Source organism: Coregonus lavaretus (genome assembly GCF_964263955.1).
Source record: "Coregonus lavaretus genome assembly, contig: HAP1_SCAFFOLD_894, whole genome shotgun sequence".
Taxonomy (NCBI): Eukaryota; Metazoa; Chordata; class Actinopteri; order Salmoniformes; family Salmonidae; genus Coregonus; species Coregonus lavaretus.
In genome coordinates, this window is record NW_028156145.1 from 27,278 (window position 1) to 51,400 (window position 24,123).

The 24,123-nt window shown below is 42.9% G+C and overlaps 1 protein-coding gene and 1 pseudogene across 2 annotated transcripts in view; one reads left to right on the forward strand and one right to left on the reverse strand.

Moving 5' to 3' along the window:
- LOC311126739 (solute carrier family 15 member 5-like) overlaps nucleotides 1–24,123 on the reverse strand; it is a 140,091-nt pseudogene that overhangs the window by 2,400 nt on the left and 113,568 nt on the right. The window lies entirely within an intron of this gene.
- LOC311126742 (tripartite motif-containing protein 16-like) lies at nucleotides 102–12,613 on the forward strand (the record flags this gene model as incomplete). Its single annotated transcript, XM_084200730.1, has 6 exons — nucleotides 102–683; nucleotides 1,107–1,202; nucleotides 10,832–11,065; nucleotides 11,211–11,370; nucleotides 11,496–11,555; nucleotides 11,792–12,613. The coding sequence occupies 6 exons, from the start codon at nucleotides 102–104 to the stop codon at nucleotides 12,301–12,303; spliced, it is 1,644 nt and encodes a 547-aa protein (XP_084056856.1). The 3' UTR covers nucleotides 12,304–12,613.

Below are 24,123 nucleotides of genomic sequence, written 5' to 3' on the forward strand. Positions count from 1 at the left end.
TTAAGTAGGAAGCCACTTCCTGTCCTCTGGTGTAGAGTTTCATGAAACACAAAGTAATCTTTGACACTGCCATTGATTAACCTACGGGAGAGAGCACCAAAATGGCAGAGAATCAGGGCCTGTTCCATTGCTCCATCTGTCTGGATCCACTGAAGGATCCGGTGACTACTGCCTGTGGACACAGCTACTGTATGGACTGTATTAAAGAAAGCTGGGATCAGGATCGTCTGAAAGGGGTCTATAGCTGTCCTCAGTGCAGAGAGACCTTCACTCCAAGGCCTAATCTGAGGAAAAATAACATGTTGGCTGAAGTGGTGGAGAAACTGAAGAAGACAGGACTCCAGGCTGCTCCCCCTCCTGCTCTGTGCTATGCTGGACCTGGAGATGTGGCGTGTGATGTCTGCACTGGGACCAGAAAGCAGAAAGCCCTCATGTCCTGTCTGGTGTGTCTGGCCTCTTACTGTGAGACTCACCTCCAACCTCACTATGAATTTCCTGCTTTCAAGAACCACAAGCTGGTCAAAGCCACCCCACAACTACAGGAGAAGATCTGCTCTCATCATGACAAACTGCTGGAAGTTTACTGTCGTACCGATCAGCAGTGTATCTGTTATCTGTGTACAGTGGATGAACATAAAGGCCATAATACAGTGTCAGCTGCAGTAGAGAGGACTGAGAAACAGGTAAGACCAGAACTACTTGTTGGTGACTGTCTGATAAACAAAGAAATAAAGATACAGTAGGAACTAAGGCTGTTTGAATATGAGATCATTCAAATGATATCGATGCACGGCAGAACAAATATGAACACAAACCTTCAGTATATTGGGTTTGCTCCAAATGTATCACCATTTTCTAAAGTCAAACAACATTATCATTCCGAATGCCCTTTTATGAGTCCAAAGTTCAGCCTCAACCCCTTGATACATGCACGCCTACCATAAAAACTATAATCATTCACATAACAACATAATAAAATAATTTCACACAGACAGTTCCTCAACATTTTAATCCCTAACTTCTATGTGCCCTATGTCACATTACTATACTATTGATCTAGTGGACAAATAAAGCTTGATAGCTCATTGAAGAGTGATTCTCCACAGAGGCAGCTGGGGATGAGTCAGCAGAAGGTCCAGGAGAGATTCCAGGAGAGAGAGAAGGAGCTGAAGGAGCTCCAACAGGCTGTGGAGTCTCTCAAGGTGAGTATTGTTGACCAGAGGAGACACACCATTTCACTTCTCTCCTCCTGTCAGAGAGAGAGAGAGGGAGAGAGACAGGCCTCTATCTAATCCCACTGACCCCACTGTTGGAAACAGGACCCCTTTCAGAGAACACACGGCTTAATGTAACTGACGGGATATGAACCCGGGTCTACTGAGGGAGAAACCAACATCTTGGGGGTTCGATCCCCAGGACCACCCATACGTAAAAATGTTTTCACACATGACTGTAAATCGCTTTGGATAAAAGCGTCTGCTAAATGTCATGTTATATATTATTAAGTTCCACCAAGAGGAGATTCCCTACTGGGCCGACACTGATTTTAAAGTCACAAGTGGGGCTACCTCATCACATAACCATGAGTAACCATGAGTGACTCATGTCCGCTATACATTAACAGGGAGCTCTCTCTCTCTCACTCTCTCTCAATTCAATTAAATGGGCTTTATTGACATGGGAAACATATGTTACATTACCAAAGCAGGTTAAATAGATAATAAATGAAAGTGGAATCAATGATCAGAAATGAACAGTAAACGTTACACTCACAGACGTTTCAAAGTAATAGAGACATTTCAAATGTTATAAATCAAGTGAAAACAGAGTGAGTCAGACCGAGTTCTGGAGGTGAAATGGAAATGAATGAGGGAGAGATAAGTGAGGTAGAAGGTGTGGTGAAGAGCTCAGAACCAGAGCCTTGCATCAATGGACATGATAAAGAATAATCTGGTGCAGTAGGAGTTACATTGTTGGAGAAAGTGGATCCATACCTTTTGGCAGATCCATTTGTGGTTTCAGGGTGGGTGGGAAAGGAGTTGGGTGCAGTTGAAGTGGGCGCTCCGTGTCACGCAACTTGGGTCAAGATCTGTTTCTTGCTTTGCTCTTAGGAACAGGGCACCATTGAAAGGAGTGATTTCTGGGGTAATGTTAAGTGTGGAGGTGGAGCAATTGAAGATGAAGATTCCTGGTGTTTGTGATGCCCTCTGTTTGGTGCAGACCCTGTGTTGAGCGTGGTGAAACATAGGAGTCACTGTCAGCTCTTTTGAGTTTTGAGTCTTTACCCGATAAAGTCATGTTAGGATATATGAGTTATCCTGTTAGAGCTTTTGTGGCGAATCCACTGCGCTGATTCAGGTGCAACGTTTATGGTCATGTTGCAGCAGTTTGTAGGAGGGAGATTCCAAGATGTGGGAAGTGTGCAGGAGGGCATGGGATAGAGGTTTGTGTAGTTTCGGTGGATAAAGTTGTGTGTGTCAACTGTTGGGATGCCCATGTTGCTGGGGATCGGAAGTGTCCGGTACGAGAGAGGCAGGTTGAGGTGGCTAGAGTCAGAGTAGTGCAGAAGGTGTCATATGCTGAGGCAGTGAAGAAAGTAGAGGAGGATGGGTCAAGGGTGAGAGATCCTGAGAGGATCCCTGTGAGTAGTAGATCTGTGTCAGCACAGAGGGACAGGCCAACGAGTGATATATGCCTCGGTAAAGATAGCTTCTTAGCATTCATAGCAATGGTTATCAACTGTACAGCAGAAATGGAACGTAAATCAAAGAAAAAATATGTTGTGGTGGCAGCTTCAGAGAAGTATTTGGGCATACAAGATTAGACTTCAGAAGAGTTACAGGGTGTGTTGAGTGGTGGTGTTCCGTCCTCCCAGGCCGTTGGTATGGTCCAGGAGCAGATAGGGTCAAAGTAGTGGAATGGGGTAGTGGGTATTTAATGAGTGTAGGGTTAGTTGTAAGGGTGTTTTTCTGTATTATTATAATTTCCCCTTTTCCCATTTTGTGTCACAAAGTATAATGGATTGATATTTTAGTCCAGTTGGGGGCGGTAATGCAACATATTGGATGCCAACCGCCGTTAAACTCCAAAGAAGAAGAACCGTTATATTATGGCTATGTACAGTGTTGTAACGATGTCTCTGTCTCTCTCATTCCATCACTTTTGCGGTAGTTGGTTGTGTGGGTCTCTGGTTATGAATGGGGTGCTGACAGACAATCGTTGATGGATATTTATAGAGCTCTGATCAGGACGACAATTGATTTTGGGTGTATAGTTTATGGAACAGCGGCAAAGACAGAATCCAGTATAAAGCTTTAAGGAGATATATTGGTGCATTTAAATCAACATCTGTATGTGCCTTACTGGTGGAGGCAGGTGAGATGCCTTTGGAAATACAGTGTAAAAATGGTCATTATCTTATTGGGTTGAAAGGCTGTGAGGTTGAGCATCCCACTGATACTGTTCTAGATGACTGTTGGGAATATAATAGTAGACAAGGCAGTGGTTTTGGTTGGAAAGTTGGAAAGCTTGCTGATGAGAGAGGTTTGAGGGAGTTGGAGGTTGGCCCTTCTGTGGTGATAGGGGATGTTCCTCCATGGTTACTCCCAGACCCTGTTGTTGATCTAACCTTGGTAGAGAAAAGGAAAGATTGGTCAGAAGTCAGTGATATAGATAAACTGTTTGACAATTACATTGGTAGAAGTTTTTATAATTTTTTACCGCTTTTCACAGATGGATCCAAGGACCCAGATAGTGGGCGCACAGGAGCAGGCGTTTACGTTCCTGAATTCCTGAATGATGTGCAGATATGTAGAAGACTAACAGATGAACTGTCAGTGTACTCAGTTGAACTGTTGGTGATAATAGTTGCCCTCCAGTGGGTGGAGGACGTACAACCTGTTAGAGTTATAGTATACTCAGATTCTTTGTCTGTATTGAATAGTTTATCATCTGGTAAATCTAATAGGAGTGACCTGCTATTGGAGGTATTAATGTTATTATGGAGAATTGAGAGAATGGGTGTAGTAGTGAGATTCTGCTGGGTCCCAGCACATACGGGTGTGGAAGGGCATGAAATTGCAGACCAGTTAGCTAAAAGAGCTTTGAAACGAGATATAATTGATATTAATGTTCCACTGGGTAGAGGTGAGGCCAAATGTAAGATCAGAGCCATTTTGATAGATGTGTGGCAGAAGAGATGGTACTCTGAGCACAAGGGCCGGCATTTATATGAATAGTTTACAGTTTTACAGAAAGGTCGATGGACCAAGATTCAAAAGTCAGATTAGGAAGGAAGAGGTGGTGTTTCCTTGATTGCGCTTAGAACATTGAACTCGTCATTACATCTGGTTGGCAAGCATGTGAATGGTTTGTGTCTGGAGGGCATGGTCGATGAAACGGTGGAGCATGTGTTGTTATATTGTTGTAAGTATGGTGAAGAGAGGGAAAGATTGAAGTGTAGGGTCATTGAGGTTGGACGGGGTTGGGGGGGTTTGGAAGGGATTTGGGGGATGGGGGAGGGTCTATTAGAAGTTAGTAGGGCTCTTCTTTATTTTCTCAGAAGTACTGAGTTAGGTAGGAGGATTTAGAAATGTTGGAAACCGTGATTGACCACACACTCCAGCACAGTAGGTGGCGGCATGAACCTTTAACGTTGGTTTGTGGACCGCCATTATATCATAGAAGAAGAAGTTGGTTGTGTGAGAGTTTTGTGGTTCGTGAGGAGGGCTACTATTCTTTTTTCTTTTGGTTCTTACGTATTTTCTTAATTTATTTTGTCATGGTGGAGGGTTTGTTTATTGGTTTCCACTTTTTATCATTTAGAGTTGAAGGGGGAGTAGGGGTAGTTTTTAGGGCGGCGTGATGGCCTCAACCGAGTGGAGAAGAAACGCTGTCGCTTCGGGTGCGTTCCGGAGAAAGGTGTGGAGGAAGTTTTGCTCATGGTCGGCGAACAGGTTGGAGCAGAACATCTGCACTCTGCATCCAGAATGAACAAGGCGGTGGTTGTGTTAATGAAAAATGTTTGTCTTTTTGCGAGTGTGTGTGTTGGAGCAGATTTCTCCTCTTTCGACAAGAGTTGTGGTGGCTAATCTGCCTCCGTTTATTACTTACGAACAGACCGGAAGTAGTTGGTTCGTTTTGGTAAATTTGAAAGTGGTTTTCGTGTGCTCTCGGCTGGGTGCCAAGCGGAAGCCGTTAAACATGTCTCTTTTTGTAGACAAGTGTTTGTTTCTTAACAAACTTCAAGGTTAGGGGAGGGGTGGAACGCAGGGTTTGCTAGCACAGATAGTTTTGGGTGTTTCTAGTGTGGGGATGTAGGGCATAATGCTAGTGCAGACAAGCGCGACCAACCGGCAGCGGGGACTAGGACTAGGCTGGACACAATACATTTTTAACGCCTTTTTCTGATAAACTACTTAATTACATCCGCCATGGAGCCCAGTTTCATAATATTACCATATGTCCCAGATGCTTGCCATAGTTTAGAAATATTAGGACATGTTTCACCCTGCCAGCTCCTATTAGTTGTTTTGAGGTCTGTGGCACCAACTCGCCTGATGAAAGTTATATTCCCAGCCCATTGTTCTGCGTCACAACGCCAGCTTCACTATTATTGGTAATGAGACCAGCCCGTATTAACATTGTAGCTTTACCTCAGGTAACTTTTTATTAACAAGGTTATGACTACTAGGTGAGCAAACTCACTGTTGACCTGGGTACACCTTGTGGTGACCCACAGTGCTACGTATGGTTTGCGCAGAGGCAATCAAAAAATTAACATTTTCTGGTCACGGTTATTCATATTTTCTTTCAGAAAAAGGTGTATAATCAAAACAAAACGCATGTCCGTCCTCTTTTTCAAGATGTGGCTGATTTTAAACAGCCAGAATACATTTTTTCAATTAAGAAATAACTTTTTAATTTTTTAAAAACATTTATTGTTTCTATATTACTGCTGGGTAATTTGATATGTGTCAAAATCTGTAAGTTTGTAGGCATTGAATTGAGCGAGTGCTGCGCAGGTTCACTGAGTTGTAAACTAAATGGATAGGTGTAGCTCATTGATTTATAGATCTGACACAGTTGCTACCTCAGATAATGAGCCTAGCAAGTGTCGTGAATGAGGTATGTAGTACCCACAGAAGGCCACAGGAAGGAGCAAGAGAGCTATAAACCTATTCATTTGTTTTCCTTTAAATACCCTAAACCTAACATTCAATCAATCAAATGTGTTTATAAAGTCCTTTTTACATCAGCAGATGTCACAAAGTGCTATACAGAAACTCTAACCCTACTTATAACCTATTTTAGCCTTAACTCTAACCCCTAACCCTAATTATAGGGTAGGGTAGCCTAGAACACGTTTTAGAAACTATTTTAGAAATAATTTTATGTTAGTAAATACCATTATAGTACTAAAAAGCATTTAGTGTTATTTTTTAAATAAAACCTATGTAACCTTTATTAGTCATTTTATTATATGTATTATTGCAAGGCAGAACACTTGATAAACAACACATTTGTTTTATTTTTTAAATGTGGTTTGAACTGGGTGTGACCTAGTAACCTCTATGTGAAAGTCCAGCAATTGGCATGTCATAGGTGGGGCAGGTTTGAGACTGATCTCCAGAATTAATAAGAAAAATATACTTTATTTCTCAGCTGCCTCACCAATGTCTTTACGTGAATAATTAACTTTTAATTGCTAAATATTTCCAATAGATGGCTGCATTAGACCACAATGCATCAGTTATAGGCTACAAGCATAAAATAGCATGCAAACAAAGACTATGTCCTATGATTTTCTAAAAAGGTCACTCATTACTTTACAGTTAGCTATATATCTCGAATTAGGCCTGTGTTGCTTTTGGGAGAGCAACAAATATTAACTCTAGCAGGTATTGAACCCCGGCCAAATAATCACTAGTCAGATGCGCTAACCTCAACCCTAGTAAACATGCATTATGACATCATCTTAATATCTCATATATTCCAGCCCACCAATAAATCATGCAACCATCGCTGTTAGAAAATTTACCTCAACATGCCCCTCGCTTGTGCTAGAAGGCAGAGTGCTCGCTGCTGCTGACGGCACAAGCTTTTTGCGGGGTTTGATGAGTTGGTTTCTTGTTCGAGAAGGCAGAGTGGCTCTGTGCAGGTTGATGAATTTGACAATGAATGTACTAGAAAAACACATGTCGAACAGAGGTGACTGAATTAATGTTCGCGCTTTTTGATAATGGTTATAGTAATGAGGTATAATATTAAAACATGAGCATAAAAACAGGTAATAATAAACATGAATCATCATTATATTACTTCACAGTAATGTGTTTTCAGTCCTTCCTCTTGCGTTAGCAGTGTGGAAAGGGACAGTAAAAAACTCAGGCAGGAGTTTTCCTGTGAGGGGGAGTGGTGGTGTATCCAGGGAGAGAACTAAACTAATCTTCTGAAATGTCATTCGTGGTCTTAGGCTGCCATCTATTGGAATTATTTAGCATCTGCAGTAGTGCTGAATAAATAATAGAATAATAATATGCCATTTAGCAAAGTGTATATCCTTACTAAGTGTATACTTACTAAAGTAGTAATTACTCAAAATTGCTAAATATAAAATGTTCTAGTTCATTTGATCACTTACAACCATAAAATAACAATTCATAGCATAACAAACAATGAAACTGACATAAACCAAAAACACCATACATTTAGTTAATTATCTAAAAAAGTATATATATATTTAGATGTGTGACATTATCTGCCAAAGTAACACCCCCTTAACATATAACCAGACACTGGACACTGAAAATGAGCTTTTTTTATATAAATCTGGTAGCTCTCAAAAGAGCCTTTGCTTTGCTGAGCAGTTAGTTTTCAGGAGTGTGCTGCCTGCCTGCCTTCAGAGGAGTCTGTCTGTGAATAATGTAAAGTTAATAAGTTATTGCCACGCTTTCACAGAGGCCTAGTTTACATTTACATGTGAGTCATTTAGCAGACGCTCTTATCCAGAACGACTAGGGTTAAGTGCCTAAATCTGTCGATGTACAAGGGTACAGATTTCTCACCTAGTCGGCTCGGGGATTCGAACCAGCCACCTTTAGATTACTGCCCAACGCTCTTAACCGCTAGATTAAAACGCTTTGGCCTCAGGCTAGTGTTCCAGCTCAGCCAAAGTTCTTTGGCCGTTTTACAGCCTTCAGTGAAATTTGACTTGTTCTATTGTCCAGCCTACTAGGACTCAGGGGGCAGAGGCTGGGAGGAGAGTAGAGCAGGGTCAAGTGGTGGTGGTACCAGGAAGGAGGAGAGTAGAGCAGGGTCAAGTGGTGGTGGTACCAGGAAGGAGGAGAGTAGAGCTGGGTCAAGTGGTGGTGGTACCAGGAAGGAGGAGAGTAGAGCAGGGTCAAGTGGTGGTGGTACCAGGAAGGAGGAGAGTAGAGCAGGGTCAAGTGGTGGTGGTACCAAGAGGGAGGAGAGTAGAGCAGGGTCAAGTGGTGGTGGTACCAGGAGGGAGTAGAGTAGAGCAGGGTCAAGTGGTGGTGGTACCAGGAGGGAGGAGAGTAGAGCAGGTTCAAGTGGTGGTGGTACCAGGAAGGAGGAGAGTAGAGCAGGGTCAAGTGGTGGTGGTACCAGGAGGGAGGAGAGTAGAGCAGGGTCAAGTGGTGGTGGTACCAGGAAGGAGGAGAGTAGAGCAGGGTCAAGTGGTGGTGGTACCAGGAAGGAGGAGAGTAGAGCAGGGTCAAGTGGTGGTGGTACCAGGAGGGAGGAGAGTAGAGCAGGGTCAAGTGGTGGTGGTACCAGGAAGGAGGAGAGTAGAGCAGGGTCAAGTGGTGGTGCGCAGGCCGTGGAGAAAGCGGTGGTGGGGAGGGTTGCAGCTGGGCTACATGAGCAGAGGCAGGTTTCTGTAGTAACAGAGACTCTGGTGGGCTCATCCCAGGAAATATTGCCTGTCATTGGGGAAGAGGCACTGATCAGGGGGGAAGTGCAGGGGGGCAGAGACTGTGGAGGAGGAGGATGGTACCGAGCCAATGGAGGAGGAGGAAGAGGGGGGAGGTGAGTCTGAGGGAGAGGAGGACAAGGCAGTCTCGTTTTCAGACGGCTCATTGGATCCAGAGCTGACAGCCAGTCAGGCTGAGGGCCCAGTATATACGCTGAGAGAACTTTCTAGGTTCCTGATGGAGACTAAAGGGGAAAAAGAAGGTTCTGCTGGAGTCTTATTTGATTGATCCTGGAAGGTTTGTAAGGTCAGTACAACACGTGATAAAGAATGAGGGGTTTAGTGTCCTCTCACCCAGGAAGCGGTATAGGCTGAGAAAATGGGTCATGGGTTCTTAAGGGCATGTCTTCAGAATCTGCTTAAATGGATGGTTTTTTCTGGCATGGTGGCTTTATGGGCTTCTCTACTGGTTTCTGATTGTGGTGATTTCCCTCCCACCTCTTATGGAGATTTCACGGTTAGACTTCCTTAACATGAACGGCAGCAGAGACTGGGGGAATATGTCAAACTAAAATATTTAAACGTGATTTTTTTGCAAGAGACACACAGTGATGTGATTAATTAAGTGTATTGGGGGTCTGGTGTAAGGGGGCGCAGGTGCTGAGCCATGGCACAAATCTTAGTGCAGGGGTAGCAAAAGAGGTGTGTAAGGGTAGGTTGTTAGTGGTTAGAGCCCAAATCAATGACCTTTGCTTTCCAAAATGTGTCTGCACCTAGTACAGGGCTCAGTTCTCTGTTTCACCAGGGCCCAGGCAGGTGTCCTATTGGAAATTCCATGTAAAGCTCTTCCAAGATGTCACTTTTTGCTCAAACTTCCAAGGCTTTTGGGAGATGAGGGTGCCTGATGGGTGGGTAACTTCTGTTGTGTGGGAGATGAGGGAGCCTTATGGGTGGGTAACTTCTGTTGTGGGGAGATGAGGGAGACTGATGGGTTAGGTAACTTCTGTTGTGGGGAGATGAGGGAGCCTGATGGATGGGTAACTTCTGTTGTGGGGGAGATGAGGGAGCCTGATTGGTGGGTAACTTCTGTTGTGGGGGAGATGAGGGAGCCTGATGGGTGGGTAACTTCTGTTGTGGGGTGATGAGGGAGCCTGATGGGTGGGTAACTTCTGTTGTGGGGGAGATGAGGGAGCCTGATGGGTTAGGTAACTTCTGTTGTGGGGAGATGAGGGAGCCTGATGGGTGGGTAACTTCTGTTGTGGGGAGATGATGGAGCCTGATGGGTGGGTAACTTCTGTTGTGGGGGAGATGAGGGAGCCTGATGGGTGGGTAACTTCTGTTTTGGGGAGATGAGAGAGCCTGATGGGTGGGTAACTTCTGTTGTGGGGGAGATGAGGGAGCCTGATGGGTGGGTAACTTCTGTTGTTGGGTGATGAGGGAGCCTAATGGGTGGGTAACTTCTGTTGTGGGGAGATGAGGGAGCCTGATGGGTGGGTAACTTCTGTTGTGGGGAGATGCGGCTGTGGAGTTGTACTCTGATTTATAGAGGGCAGAACTCTTTGATCCTGGGTGTTCTCAGGTTCTGCTCACAGACCTTTCCAAACTCTCTCTGTCACAGAGACATCAAATTGACATTTCCCTGGCCTTTCACAAACTCTCAGCTGCCGTCTCTCAGACAGTCTGCCTCTGATTTTTTTTAGAAGGTCTGGGAAATTATGGATGTATGGTTGTAATGTGGTGCTGGATGGTGTATTGTACTGTGGTGCTGGGTACTGGATAATGTGATTGTGTAGAGGTTGTGGTGGCACGCAATGTGCTTTTAGGGGTGGGGGTGTTAGTGTAATGAGGATGGCTCATTAAAGTAAGACAAGTCTCTCTCTCTCTCTCTCTTAACAGAGCTCTGCACAGGCAGCAGTGGTGGACAGTGATAAGATCTTTACTGAGCTGATCCGCTCCATTGAGAGAAGGCGCTCTGAGGTGAAGGAGCTGATCAGAGCCCAAGAGAAGGCTCAAGTGAGTCAAGCTGAAGGACTCCTGGAGCAACTGGAGCAGGAGATAGCTGAGCTGAGGAAGAGAAGCACTGAGTTGGAGCAGCTCTCACACACAGAGGATCACATCCATTTCCTCCAGGTAACTCAACTGCCTTGATACATGTGATATGAAATTAAAACTCTCAATCATTTGGTTCTGCTCCCTCTCACTCTCTCTCTCTCTCTCTCTCTCCTCTCTCTCTCTCTCTCTCTCTCTCTCTCTCTCTCTCTGTCTCTCTCTCCAGAGTTATCAGTCTCTCTCCAGTACCAGTGTATCTTCAGACTTACCCAGCATCGTTGTCCGTCCTCTTCAGTACTTTGGAGATGTGAGTAAGACTGTGTCTGAACTGAGAGTGAAACTAGAAGACGTCCTTAAAGGAGAATGGACCAAGATCTCCACTACAGGTGTGTTGAAAATAATAAGAACATCAACTTTAGACCATTGAAAGTTCCCTACTAGTCATATACATGTGGAATATGATGTGATGATAACATTCCCTCTCTCTGTGAATGTGTTTGTGTGTCTGTAGTGAATATAGTGGAGGTTGTACTGCCTCCAGAGCCCAAGACCAGAGAACAGTTCTTACAATGTGAGTCTCTTTATTCTGAAGTAACTAACAGTCTCTTTTTACTGACACTCATAACAATCCCTCTAGAAATATATAGCAATAGTAGATCTAATCAAAGACTGGGTATCTATCTGACTCCTCATATTTCTCTGATTTGATCTCTGCTGTGCTCTAATCAAAGACAGGGTAGATACAGTATCTGACTTAACTTATTGTTCTAACTCCGCTCATTGGTCTCTTCTCTGCTTTTCTCCCAGATTCCTGTCAGCTCACACTGGACCCAAACACAGCACACACACTCCTCTCTCTGTCTAAAGGGAACAGAAAGGTGAAACGTACAGGCCAAGTCCAACCATATCCTGTTCATCCAGACAGATTCACAAACTACTTGATGGTTTTGTGTAGAGAGGGTCTGTCTGGACGCTGTTACTGGGAGGTGGAGTGGAGTGGGGCGGGGTTTGTTACAGCAGTCTCATATAAAGACATCAGCAGAACAGAGACAGATGGTGCATTTGGATACAATGACAAGTCCTGGTGTTTACTGTGTTATAGAGGTGGTTATTTGTTCATACACAATAGTGTTAGGACTAAAGTATCAGGCCCTCAGTCCTCCAGAGTAGGAGTGTACCTGGATCACAAGGCAGGTACTCTGTCCTTCTACAGTGTCTCTGACACAATAATCCTCCTCCACAGAGTCCAGACCACATTCACTCAGCCCCTCTATCCTGGGGTTTCTCTCAATGGTACTGCTGAGCTGGTTAAACTGTAGTAGGGTCCACATAGATACTAGTCATGCTGGTGTAGTCTATAGCTGAGCTGGTTAAACTGTAGTAGGGTCCACATAGATACTAGTTATGCTGGTGGTGATGGTCCCCAGATGTGATGATTCATTCTGCTCTGTTTTTATGTACAATGATTTGATTGATTTGATCTTCAGAAGATGTTATGTATTACAATTAAATGCATTCATATTTTTTAAGTGCAATGTTTTAATCTTATATATTCACATTAATCATGATGTATGCTGTTAATGTATGTTGGTTGTCATTCAGAACCATTGAAATGTTTTCACAATTCGTTCTCTGTCTCATTGTAATTTTCCTCAGTATCATGGAACAGGTAGTTACTTACTTGCTAATTGAACTATATGGGCCGGTTTCCCGGACACAGATGAAGCCTAGTCCTAGACTAAAAAGCATGTTCAATGGAGATGTCCGGGAAACCGACCCTAAGTTTGGCATCTTTTATTCTCCCATACTGCTCAGTCAAGCAACATTAAACCTGTCCAGCAGGTGGTGTTGTTAACCCAACAATAAAAACAGCAGAAATTTTGACTTGTCACTCAGTATATCAGTAATGTTCAGAATTGTACTTTAATATCATTGGAGATTGATGGGCTTTTTAATCCACTACCCAGAGTCAGGAACAAATGAAGTTAGGTCTGCTATTGTTCAGTTATTAAATATGATTCATGGTGATGGGAAATAAAAAAATACATCTAGTAGTAATTTTCCTTTGCTATTTATTCCAAGGTGTGTCTTTAACTTGTAAATGGATTGTGTTGAAGCTGGCATGTGGTGTGGATGATAGAATAGAGTGAATAGAGGAGAGAAGAGAGGAGGAGAGGAGAACATAATATAGAAGACAGATAAGATAGAGAGATAATTCATATCAATCAATCAATAAATTTTATTTTATATAGCCCTTCTTACATCAGCTAATATCTCGAAGTGCTGTACAGAAACCCAGCCTAAAACCCCAAACAGCTAGTAATGCAGGTGTAGAAGCACAGTGGCTAGGAAAAACTCCCTAGAAAGGCGAAAACCTAGGAAGAAACCTAGAGAGGAACCAGGCTATGAGGGGTGGCCAGTCCTCTTCTGGCTGTGCCGGGTGGAGATTATAACAGAGCCATGCCAAGATGTTCAAAAATGTTCATAAGTGACAAGCATGGTCAAATAATAATCAGGAATAAATCTCAGTTGGCTTTTCATAGCCGATCATTAATAGTTGAAAACAGCAGGTCTGGGACAGGTAGGGGTTCCATAACCGCAGGCAGAACAGTTGAAACTGGAATAGCAGCAAGGCCAGGCGGACTGGGGACAGCAAGGAGTCACCACGGCCGGTAGTCCCGACGTATGGTCCTAGGGCTCAGGTCTCTCAGTTGGCTTTTCATAGCCGATCATTAAGAGTTGAAAACAGCAGGTCTGGGACAGGTAGGGGTTTCGTAGCCGCAGGCAGAACAGTTGAAACTGGAATAGCAGCAAGGCCAGGCGGACTGGGGGCAGCAAGGTGTCATCATGCCCGGTAGTCCTGACGTATGGTCCTAGGGCTCAGGTTCTCAGAGAGAACGAGAGAATTAGAGAGAGCATACTTAAATTCACACAGGACACTGGATAAGACAGGAGAAGTACTCCAGGTATAACCAACTAACCCCAGCCCCCCGACACATAAACTACTGCAGCATAAATACTGGAGGCTGAGACAGGAGCGGTCCGGAGACACTGTGGCCCCATCCGAAGAAACCCCCGGACAGGGCCAAACAGGAAGGATATAACCCCACCCACTCCGCCAAAGCACAGCCCCCGCACCACTAGAGGGATATCCCCAACCACCAACTTACAATCCTGAGACAAGGCCGAGTATAGCCCACAGAGGTCTCCACCACAGCACAAACCAAGGGGGGGGCGCCAACCCAGACAGGAAGATCACGTCAGTAACTCAACCCACTCAAGTGACGCACCCCTCCCAGGGACGGCATGAAAGAGCACCAGCAAGCCAGTGACTCAGCCCCTGCAACAGGGTTAGAGGCAGAGAACCCCAGTGGAGAGGGGAACCGGCCTGGCAGAGACAGCAAGGGCTGTTCGTTGCTCCAGCCTTTCCGTTCACCTTCACACTCCTGGGCCAGACTACACTCAATCATATGACCTACTGAAGAGATAAGTCTTCAGTAAAGACTTAAAGGTTGAGACCGAGGCTGCGTCTCTCACATGGGTAGGCAGACTGTTCCATAAAAATGGAGATCTATAGGAGAAAGCCCTGCCTCCCGCTGTTTGCTTAGAAATTCTAGGGACAATTAGGAGGCCTGCGTCTTGTGACCGAGGGGAGTTACTGACTCTTGCCCAAATGACACCCTGTTCCCTACGTAGTGCACTAGGCTACTTCTGATCAGATCTAAAGTAGTGCACTACATAGGGAATAGGGTGGAGATTGGAGATTTGTGTGTCTTTAACTAGTAAATGTGTGGAAGCTGGCTAGTGGTGTGTCTTTAACTTGTAAATGTGTGGAAGCTGGCTAGTGGTGTGTCTTTAACTTGTAAATGTGTGGAAGCTGGCTAGTGGTGTGTCTTTAACTAGTAAATGTGTGGAAGCTGGCTAGTAGTGTGTCTTTAACTTGTAAATATGTGGAAGCTGGCTAGTGGTGTGTCTTTAACTTGTAAATGTGTGGAAGCTGGCTAGTGATGTGTCTTTAACTTGTAAATGTGTGGAAGCTGGCTAGTGGTGTGTCTCTAACTTGTAAATGTGTGGAAGCTGGCTAGTGGTGTGTCTTTAACTTGTAAATGTGTGGAAGCTGGCTAGTGGTGTGTCTTTAACTTGTAAATGTGTGGAAGCTGGCTAGTGGTGTGTCTTTAACTTGTAAATGTGTGGAAGCTGGCTAGTGGTGTCTTTAACTTGTAAATGTGTGGAAGCTGGCTAGTAGTGTGTCTTTAACTTGTAAATATGTGGAAGCTGGCTAGTGATGTGTCTTTATCTTGTAAATATGTGGAAGCTGGCTAGTGATGTGTCTTTAACTTGTAAATGTGTGGAAGCTGGCTAGTGGTGTGTCTTTAACTTGTAAATGTGTGGAAGCTGGCTAGTGGTGTCTTTAACTTGTAAATGTGTGGAAGCTGGCTAGTGGTGTGTCTTTAACTTGTAAATGTGTGTAAGCTGGCTAGTGGTGTGTCTTTAACTTGTAAATGTGTGGAAGCTGGCTAGTGGTGTGTCTTTAACTAGTAAATGTGTGGAAGCTGGCTAGTGGTGTGTCTTTAACTTGTAAATGTGTGGAAGCTGGCTAGTGGTTAGTCTTTAACCTGTAAATGTGTGGAAGCTGGCTAGTGGTGTGTCTTTAACTTGTAAATGTGTGGAAGCTGGCTAGTGGTGTGTCTTTAACTTGTAAATGTGTGGAAGCTGGATAGTGGTGTGTCTTTAACTTGTAAATGTGTGGAAGCTGGCTAGTGGTGTGTCTTTAACTTGTAAATGTGTGGAAGCTGGCTAGTGGTGTGTCTTTAACTTGTAAATGTTTGGAAGCTGGCTAGTGGTGTGTCTTTAACTTGTAAATGTGTGGAAGCTGGCTAGTGGTGTGTCTTTAACTTGTAAATGTGTGGAAGCTGGCTAGTGATGTGGGTGATAGAATAGAATGAATAGGGAGTATGGGAGGGGAAATGGGCAGATATATAAGACAGATGAGGGAGAGAGAGATTTCCATACAGGAGTTACTGACTCTGTCCCAAATGACACCCTGTTCCCTACGTAGTGCACTAGGCTACTTCTGACCAGATCAAAAGTAGTGCACTACATAGGGAATAGGGTGGAGATTGGAGATTTGCTCACTGTCATTAGAATGAATATTTCCATCCAGGAGTTACTGTCTCTGTCCCAAATCTCTCCCTGTTCCCTGCATAGTGCACTAGGCTTCTTATGACCAGATCTAAAGTAGTCTTCTAGATTTTACATGTTTTCTCCCTGTCATTAGAAAATGACAATATGGTAATGACTTTAGTGGTTTCCTCCCATTTTGTTTTTATTGGTTGTGTGTTGTGTTAGGTTTTCCCCTGTGTTCCTAATGGGAAATCCATTAACATTGAATCACAAACAAATTATATTCCATTTGTGTTTAGACAACTTCATGGCTGACATCCCCCAGTTCTGTTAAGACCCATTGAACTGGGTCACATTCTAAATGGTCACTTGTATTGATAGTCCATACTGGCCCTAACTGTGGTTAACCATACTGGAGGGTTTCTTTCTGCACACATATTCCCTCATCTCCAGAACTTTACCTGATGTCCTCTCTCTCTCTCTCTCTCTCTCTCTCTCTCTCTCTCTCTCTCTCTCTCTCTCTCTCTCTCTCTCTCTCTCTCTCTCTCTCTCTCTCTCTCTCTCTCTCTCTCTCTCCTCAAACTGTATAGAAAGCAGACAACCTCAATATGGTTTCATTCCTGTAGTTATCAGGACACATGGGGTGTGGAACTATTATCTCCTTTCTAAGTGTGAACTTAGAAAGTGGGATAACTTGCACAATTAGTGGCTGACTAAATACTTTTTCCCCCCACTGTATTATAGATTTTATAACCACTTTTGAACCATTTTCACAAGTATGGGGTAAAACTTCACAACTCTTAATACAAAACTCAAAACAGATCATCAAAAAGGCTGTTTTTTCAGAACTTTAAGCACATTTTCAATTGACTAAGCGCAACACACAAAGGAAGTATCCTTGTATTATATCTTAATATGTGAAATGCTCACTTTCTCCCATAAGAGTCATCAGTAGTTGATGTAGGGTTTCATCTGTCAAAAGGTAAATCACACCTGGTGACTTATGAGTTATAAATGTTATTACTGTGGAGTCACCATGATCAGGTTACTGTGGTGTGTGTGTGTGTGTGTGTTAGTCTTTGATTAGTTTAGTCTGTGTAAGTAGTCCACCAGGCTGTAATGTTAGAGGTTGCTTAATTAGAATGTTATAATATCATACTGTAATGTTAGTGGTTAACTCGTTAGAATATTAGAATATTATACTGTAATGTTAGTGGTTGTCTCATTTGAATATTACAATATCATACTGTAATGTTAGTGGTTGCCTCGTTAGAATATCAAACTGTAATGTTAGTGGTTGCCTCATTCGAATATTAGAATATCATACTGTAATGTTAGTGGTTGCCTCGTTAGAATATCAAACTGTAATGTTAGTGGTTGCCTCATTCGAATATCATACTGTAATGTTAGTGGTTGCCTCATTCGAATATTAGAATATCATACTGTAATGTTAGTGGTTACCTCATTAGAATATCATACTGTAATGTTAGTGGTTGCCTCATTAGAATATCATACTGTAATGTTAGTGGTTGCCTCATTCGAATATCATACTGTAATGTTAGTGGTTGCCTCATTCGAATATCATACTGTAATGTTAGTGGTTGCGTCCACCCCTATGTTTTCCCTCTGTTTTTCTTATTGAAAATCAATTCACAATTCATCCCCCCAAAAATCCTATTACGGTTTTGTTTTAATCACTTTGGTACTATTTTCACAAGCAGGTGGTACATTTTCACAACTCTTAGTATAAAACTCCAAGCTGGTCACGCTTGTAAGGCAGCCAGTCTTTCATTCAAAACCTGTCATTGTGCATTCATTTGGATTGTAAACATCTCTCACCACACAAACATTGATTCAAAATATAAATGTAATGAGAGCATTCGTTTAATCACCCAAACAACTTAAAACTACTCAATTGAAAATATATAATTAACTACCAGTTAATCCAATAGCAATCACTGCAAGATAATTGTTTCAAATAACCCTTAGAAGTGCTGAAAGTAATATGCTACAGTACTGTAAATTACAGTTTACATTAGGCAATACACTTACATTACCCAACAAAATTGACAATCTATAATTTACATGATATCTATCCAATGTGTAATCAAAGGTGTGATCAATGAAGAAATCCTCAACAATCAGTCATGGGAAAAAAAAATATAAAAAAATCCAGATATAATTGCATCATACATGTAAGACATTAAATGAATGAAAATAAAATAATGTTTAGCACGCATTAATTTGCATCAAGACTATCTAGAGCGTTTGGCCATAAATTCTCATCCACATCAGTAAATGTCCTCATTGTTCATGCACCGCTGGAGAAACCTTTCGGCACGTTGAATCAAAGCTTGACATTGGTCTGCATTGATGTCATCACATGCCTCATCCATGGCCAGAAGGAGGGTGGCACGCTCATGGGGATGGCGATCGTACACCTTCCACCTCCATGATGAAAAAAATAATTTAATAAGGTTGAGGAAGTATGGGGGCTGGTATAGGGTCACGAATCAGGGAGCGACCTGAAACCATGCCTGAACCACCTCTGAATGGTGGAACCTGACATTATTCCACACAATGACATAGGTGACCCCTTCACCTTGACAGGCCTGCTCAATTTCATTGAGAAACACAATGAGGTGTGCAGCGTGGTAGGATCCAAGTAATGGTCTACGTCCTACCACACCATCTTCAGAGATAGCTGCTGCTCTTGGAAATGTTTCCCCCACGTTGTCCAGGCACTTGGACGGACGCCCGTTGGTAGATGAGGTTCCGACCACGGCACCCAAGTTTTGGCCAGGTTGAAGCCTGCTTCATCAACAAAGATATACCAGTGATGGTTCACAGCAGCATCAAGCACCATCACCCTCTAAATATATATTTTGGTTAGTTATTTTTACAGTATAGTTCCAATATGATATTGTGAAGTAGCATGTTCATTAATAGTAACAGTAATACCGTATATAGTGCTGTACCTGAACATACTCGGCCCACAGTTGTTTCTCTCAGAAGGCTCCAGGTCAATGTGTTCCATAGATACCTGGTGCCTCTTCAAAAGGCAGGTGATTGTTGGTAGGCTGATGGATGCCACATTGGCAAAGGTGTCATCATTCTCCTCAATGGCCTGCTTTATTTCAGACAGACGTATGTCATTCCTGGCCCTCACCATTTCCACCACTGCCCACTCCTGCTGGTCGGTCAGCACACGGCCACCACCACCATGGGGTCTTCTGTCAATTCTGAGGGTAGAACATAGTATACTGTAAATAGATCATACTGGAAGAATACTGGAACAAGTTATGTGAATTTACATGCATTATAACATGTGATTTATTGTAAATGTAATGGTAAAGCATAGTGCATATCCTTCAGACTTACCGGTTTTCTTGGAGAAAATGTTCTCATGATCTTATTGACAGTTGATCTTTTCAGATTGGGGTGAACTAATCTGACAGCCTCTGCCATGGTAAGGTCTCTGTTTACCACATGGTCAACGACGATGGCCCAGACTTCATTAGACACAACAGTTCCCTGCCGTCTGCCTCCCTCTCTCTGATGTCCACCTCTTTGACGGGACCCATGTCCACCTCTTTGACCTCTCTGACCTCTTTAATGGGGCCCATGCCCCCCTCTCTGACCTCTTTAATGGGGCCCATGCCCTCCTTTCTGATTGGCCCCTTGTCCACAAGCTCTTTGATTTCTTCCTCTCTCTTGCTGTCTATCCTGCTCCATGTTGAAAGAAATGTTCATAAACATCCTTTTATATGGTGACCAATTGTGGTTCCCACTATGTGGAATCAATTAGCAATAATGAGCAGTCATTATGTATGGTTATCATGTATCATACATGTTATCTAGATGTTTATACTTTACAAACACATTTTATTTCTGTAGTTCTCAAAATCCTTATATAGTAGACAGACCAGTTTAAAATCTATAGTTTTACCAAACGGTTAAGTGATTAACCATTAAGCGCAGTTAGATTAAGTGATGGTCAAATGTATTTAAACAAATGAGAAGAGAATCATATGAAAAGTATTGTGAGCATTGCATTGTGAAAGGCATTTACTTTATATGAAAGGTATTTCTAGATGAAACACTGATTAGGTTTGGTGAAAATGTTACTGTGTGGTTTTGTGTTTTGTACTTAGTCAATTGAAAATGTGCTTCAAGTTTTGAAGAAAAAAGTAACAGCCTTTTTGATGATCTGTGATGAGTTTTGTTCTAAGAGTTGTGAAATTTTACCACACACTTGTGAAAATAGTACCAAGACAACACTGGGGAACAGGTTGTCTGGAATCCAGTAACAGTGGAAATTGACCCCCTCCTCTCTCTTTGTGAGTTATCAGTGCTCTGTACAGGCAGAAGTTAGTAAGTATGAGACAATCTTTACTGAACTGATCGGGTCCATTGAGAGAATACTCACTGAGGTGAAAAGGTTGATTAGAGGCCAGGAGAAGACTGCAGTGAGACGGGCTGAAGGACTCCTGGAGCAACTGGAGCAGGAGATAGCTGAGCTGAGGAAGAGAAGCACTGAGCTGGAGCAGCTCTCACACACAGAGGATCACATCCATTTCCTCCAGGTAACTAAACTGCCTTGTTACATGTGATATGAAGTTGCATTTTTAATAGTGACAGAATTCGAAATGTCTCCTTAGCTGAAGACCAAAGAAGAGTTGTCCCTCTGTAAGTGATATTCAAACACCCTCTCAAAGACAACATACATGTTCTTTCTTTTACTTATTGGGTTTTGTTGTTCATCAGTCAGACGTCCTCCAGCTGACATTGGATCTGAATACAGCTCATCCAGAACTCAGGCTGTCTGAGGTAAACTGGGAGGTGACAGCCACTGATAAAGCTCAGCCCTATCCTGACTACTGGAGACAGGTGCTGTGTAGAGAGGGCCTGTCTGGAGTCTGCTACTGGGAGGTAGAGTGGAGCGGTGGATGGGTTGAAATAGCAGTGTCATATAAAGGGATCATCAGGAAAGGAAAGGTCCCAGAGTCTACATTTCTAGGTAACAGTCAGTCCTGGACTTTGGAGTGCTATCCCCCCATTGTAGGTTTTGGCCCAATGCTAATAAAAAAGAAATATCTGTCCCCTGCTCCTCCAGAGTAGGAGTGTACCTGGACCACAGGGCAGGAACTCTGTCCTTCTACAGCGTCTCTGACACAATGACCCTCCTCCACAGAGTCCAGACCACATTCACTCAGCCCCTTTATCCTGGGTTTGGGATTGGTACAAAATCATATCTCTAATTACCAGTGGATACAGATGATTTCAACCATTTCAGACTTATTAATGAAGAGCTTCTGGGTTATTAAAAGTCTTCCAGTAGGCCTATGATCTGGTTCAATTCCCCTTTTTTAACGTTATTGTAAAAATAAAAGCCTGGTCCCAGATCTGTTAGTGCTCTTGCTTAACATATGGCATGATAGCACATACAGACTGACACTCAGGCTTCAGACTTTTACTGTCTACCTGATCACCTCTTGGCTGTTGCAATCCTCTGTAAATGTGTCTCTTTTTCTCTTGATGTAAACTGTAGTACTGGCAAACCAGTCAAATCAGAAACTGGGATCATTGTTGATCCATTTATGATCAGATGAGAATATTTAAATCACCCATGTCCATGTATGAATCCAAACTATTCTGTATTCTGAATCAATTACTGAATCAATGTGATCTTTCAATATATAAGTCAAAATCAAGACATTGGAGTTGCTCTGTTATTGAATTGATTGACACAATGAATCAGCTATTTCCAGTCATCTATGTAGCAGTATATCCACAGGGGGAGGAAGTGCAGGGAGATGCCTCTGATATGACTGGGTGTCAGGTGGAAGGAGATCACAGAGCCTGGAACAGAGAAGAGAGGAAGACTGGGAAGAGAAAGAAGCATTCATTTGGTTCAAACGTCTCTTGTCTGTCTCTAATACACCAGTAGGGGTCATCCTAACCCTAGCTTCCAGAGTTCAGAATACTATCCTCCATGTTGGCAGTTGGTTCCAACACTCCACATTCTAACTTCATCTCAACTACATATGGTGTCCATTGACATTGTAAATCTCCAACCCAGTTTGTCTCTGTGTACGAACAGTGTAGCAGCAATAGGTGTGTCAGAAATACGTGCTGGCTCTCTGTCACTCACAGGCAGGGGTGACGAGGGCCTCAGCCAGCCCCAGTAGGATGTACTGGGGAGCCAGCTGGAAGCAGGCCATGGCGGACACCTGGAGCACCTTCCCTGACAGGGCCTGCTCCGTCAGAGGATAGCCCTTCCTGTGGACCTCAGACAGGCCCGCTACCAGGACAGACTGGGCCGCACACGCATGACCCAGCACTGAGAGAGGAGAGGAGGGAGGGGACAGGGAGAGAAACAGAGAGAGAGGGAGAGAGAGAGAGAGTAATTAACATTGACTGGCTCATTGATGTGGATGGTATTTGTGCATGTGTGTGTGTCGTGTATGTGTCTGTGTGTGTCTGTGCGTGTGTGTGTCTCTGTCTGTGTGTGTGTGTGTGTGTCTGTTTGTCTGTTTGTCTGTCTGTCTGTCCGTGTGTGTGTCTGTGTGTGTCTGTGTGTGTGTGCTGTGTGTGTGCTTACTGATGACTCTGTCGGGGGAGAAGGGTGTTGTGATCTCCACATGAATCTAGGTAGCCATAACCAAATCAGTTAGTCACTGAGAGACGATATATCAACACAGAGATGGGCAAAATATACTGTACATCAAAAATGGATCTTGTTAAAAATACCATATACTCTAAAGACTAATGTATCAAACTTAAATACAAAATACTTTTGTAGTTGTATGTAGATAAAATACAAATACATACAGGTAAATACATTTGCTAGTATACACCTTCACTACAACAACATTCTCAGTGACGGAAGAAAACAGCTTTAAACTTTCTATGACTGTGATATGAGATTGTTAATCTAAATTAGTTGAATGTACTGATGGTAAGTCTCTCTGGATATGAGTCTCTGCTAAATGACTAAAATGTAAATGTAAAAATGAACAATTGCAAAGCACACTGGGTATTATTATTGGCCTTATTTTGGGTGCAGGGCTCATTATTTTAATACCCAGCATATTTTTCAAGTGTTCTTTTTTACATGTATATTTAGTTCATTTAGCAGACGCTCTTATCACACCATAGTGCTATCAGACTTCTGATACCAATGCAGGGTGAAAGCGGGGCCACAAGATGTGAACCGCTATAAAAAAATGGTATAGAAAAGTATTTTGTATTTTCAAAATACATTGGAGTGTAGTTCATCCCAGCATAATTAAAATGACTAAATACTCAGAAGTAATTAATATATGTATTTCAAATGCATGTAACATAAATACAAACTATCTCTGCCGACTACCAAAAAATCTGTCACACTTCCTTATCAAAGAAACCACACCCCCTCTACATACAGAGTACACATTTTTGTCATTTACTAGTCACTTTATCAAACCATAGTGCCATCAGACTTCTGATACCAATGCAGGATGAAAGGGGAACACAAAATGTCCAACCCCTATAAAGAATGGGATAGAAAAATATGTTGTATTTTACAACAACAAAATGTTTTTACAAATTACAGGTCTCAAAAGTATCTTGTTCCAAATACATAGGATTGTAGTTCAGGCCAGTGCAATACAAATGACAAAATAGTCAAAAGTCATTGAAATATGTATTTCAAATACGTATTAACAGAGATACTGCCCATCTCTGTCTCCACATTATCTTCTGTAACATGTTGAAGTGAATGCCTGCTTTTGGAAGTATACTCCACCCTAAAGCCACTCTCTAATTAGGGCCACATCCTAGTTAAGCAGTACACCTTGCTGCAGTCAACTCTCTATGCCCGTTTGGTGAGCCACCATGCGGCTGGTGGGTCTCCAACCCAGCCACTATCTCAAAGACTATGGACCTCTTGATGAACTCTTTTGATGTAGTTTTGATTGGTATGGTGGCCAAAGACATTTCAGTTATAGTTTTGACTTAAAGGGATACTTCAG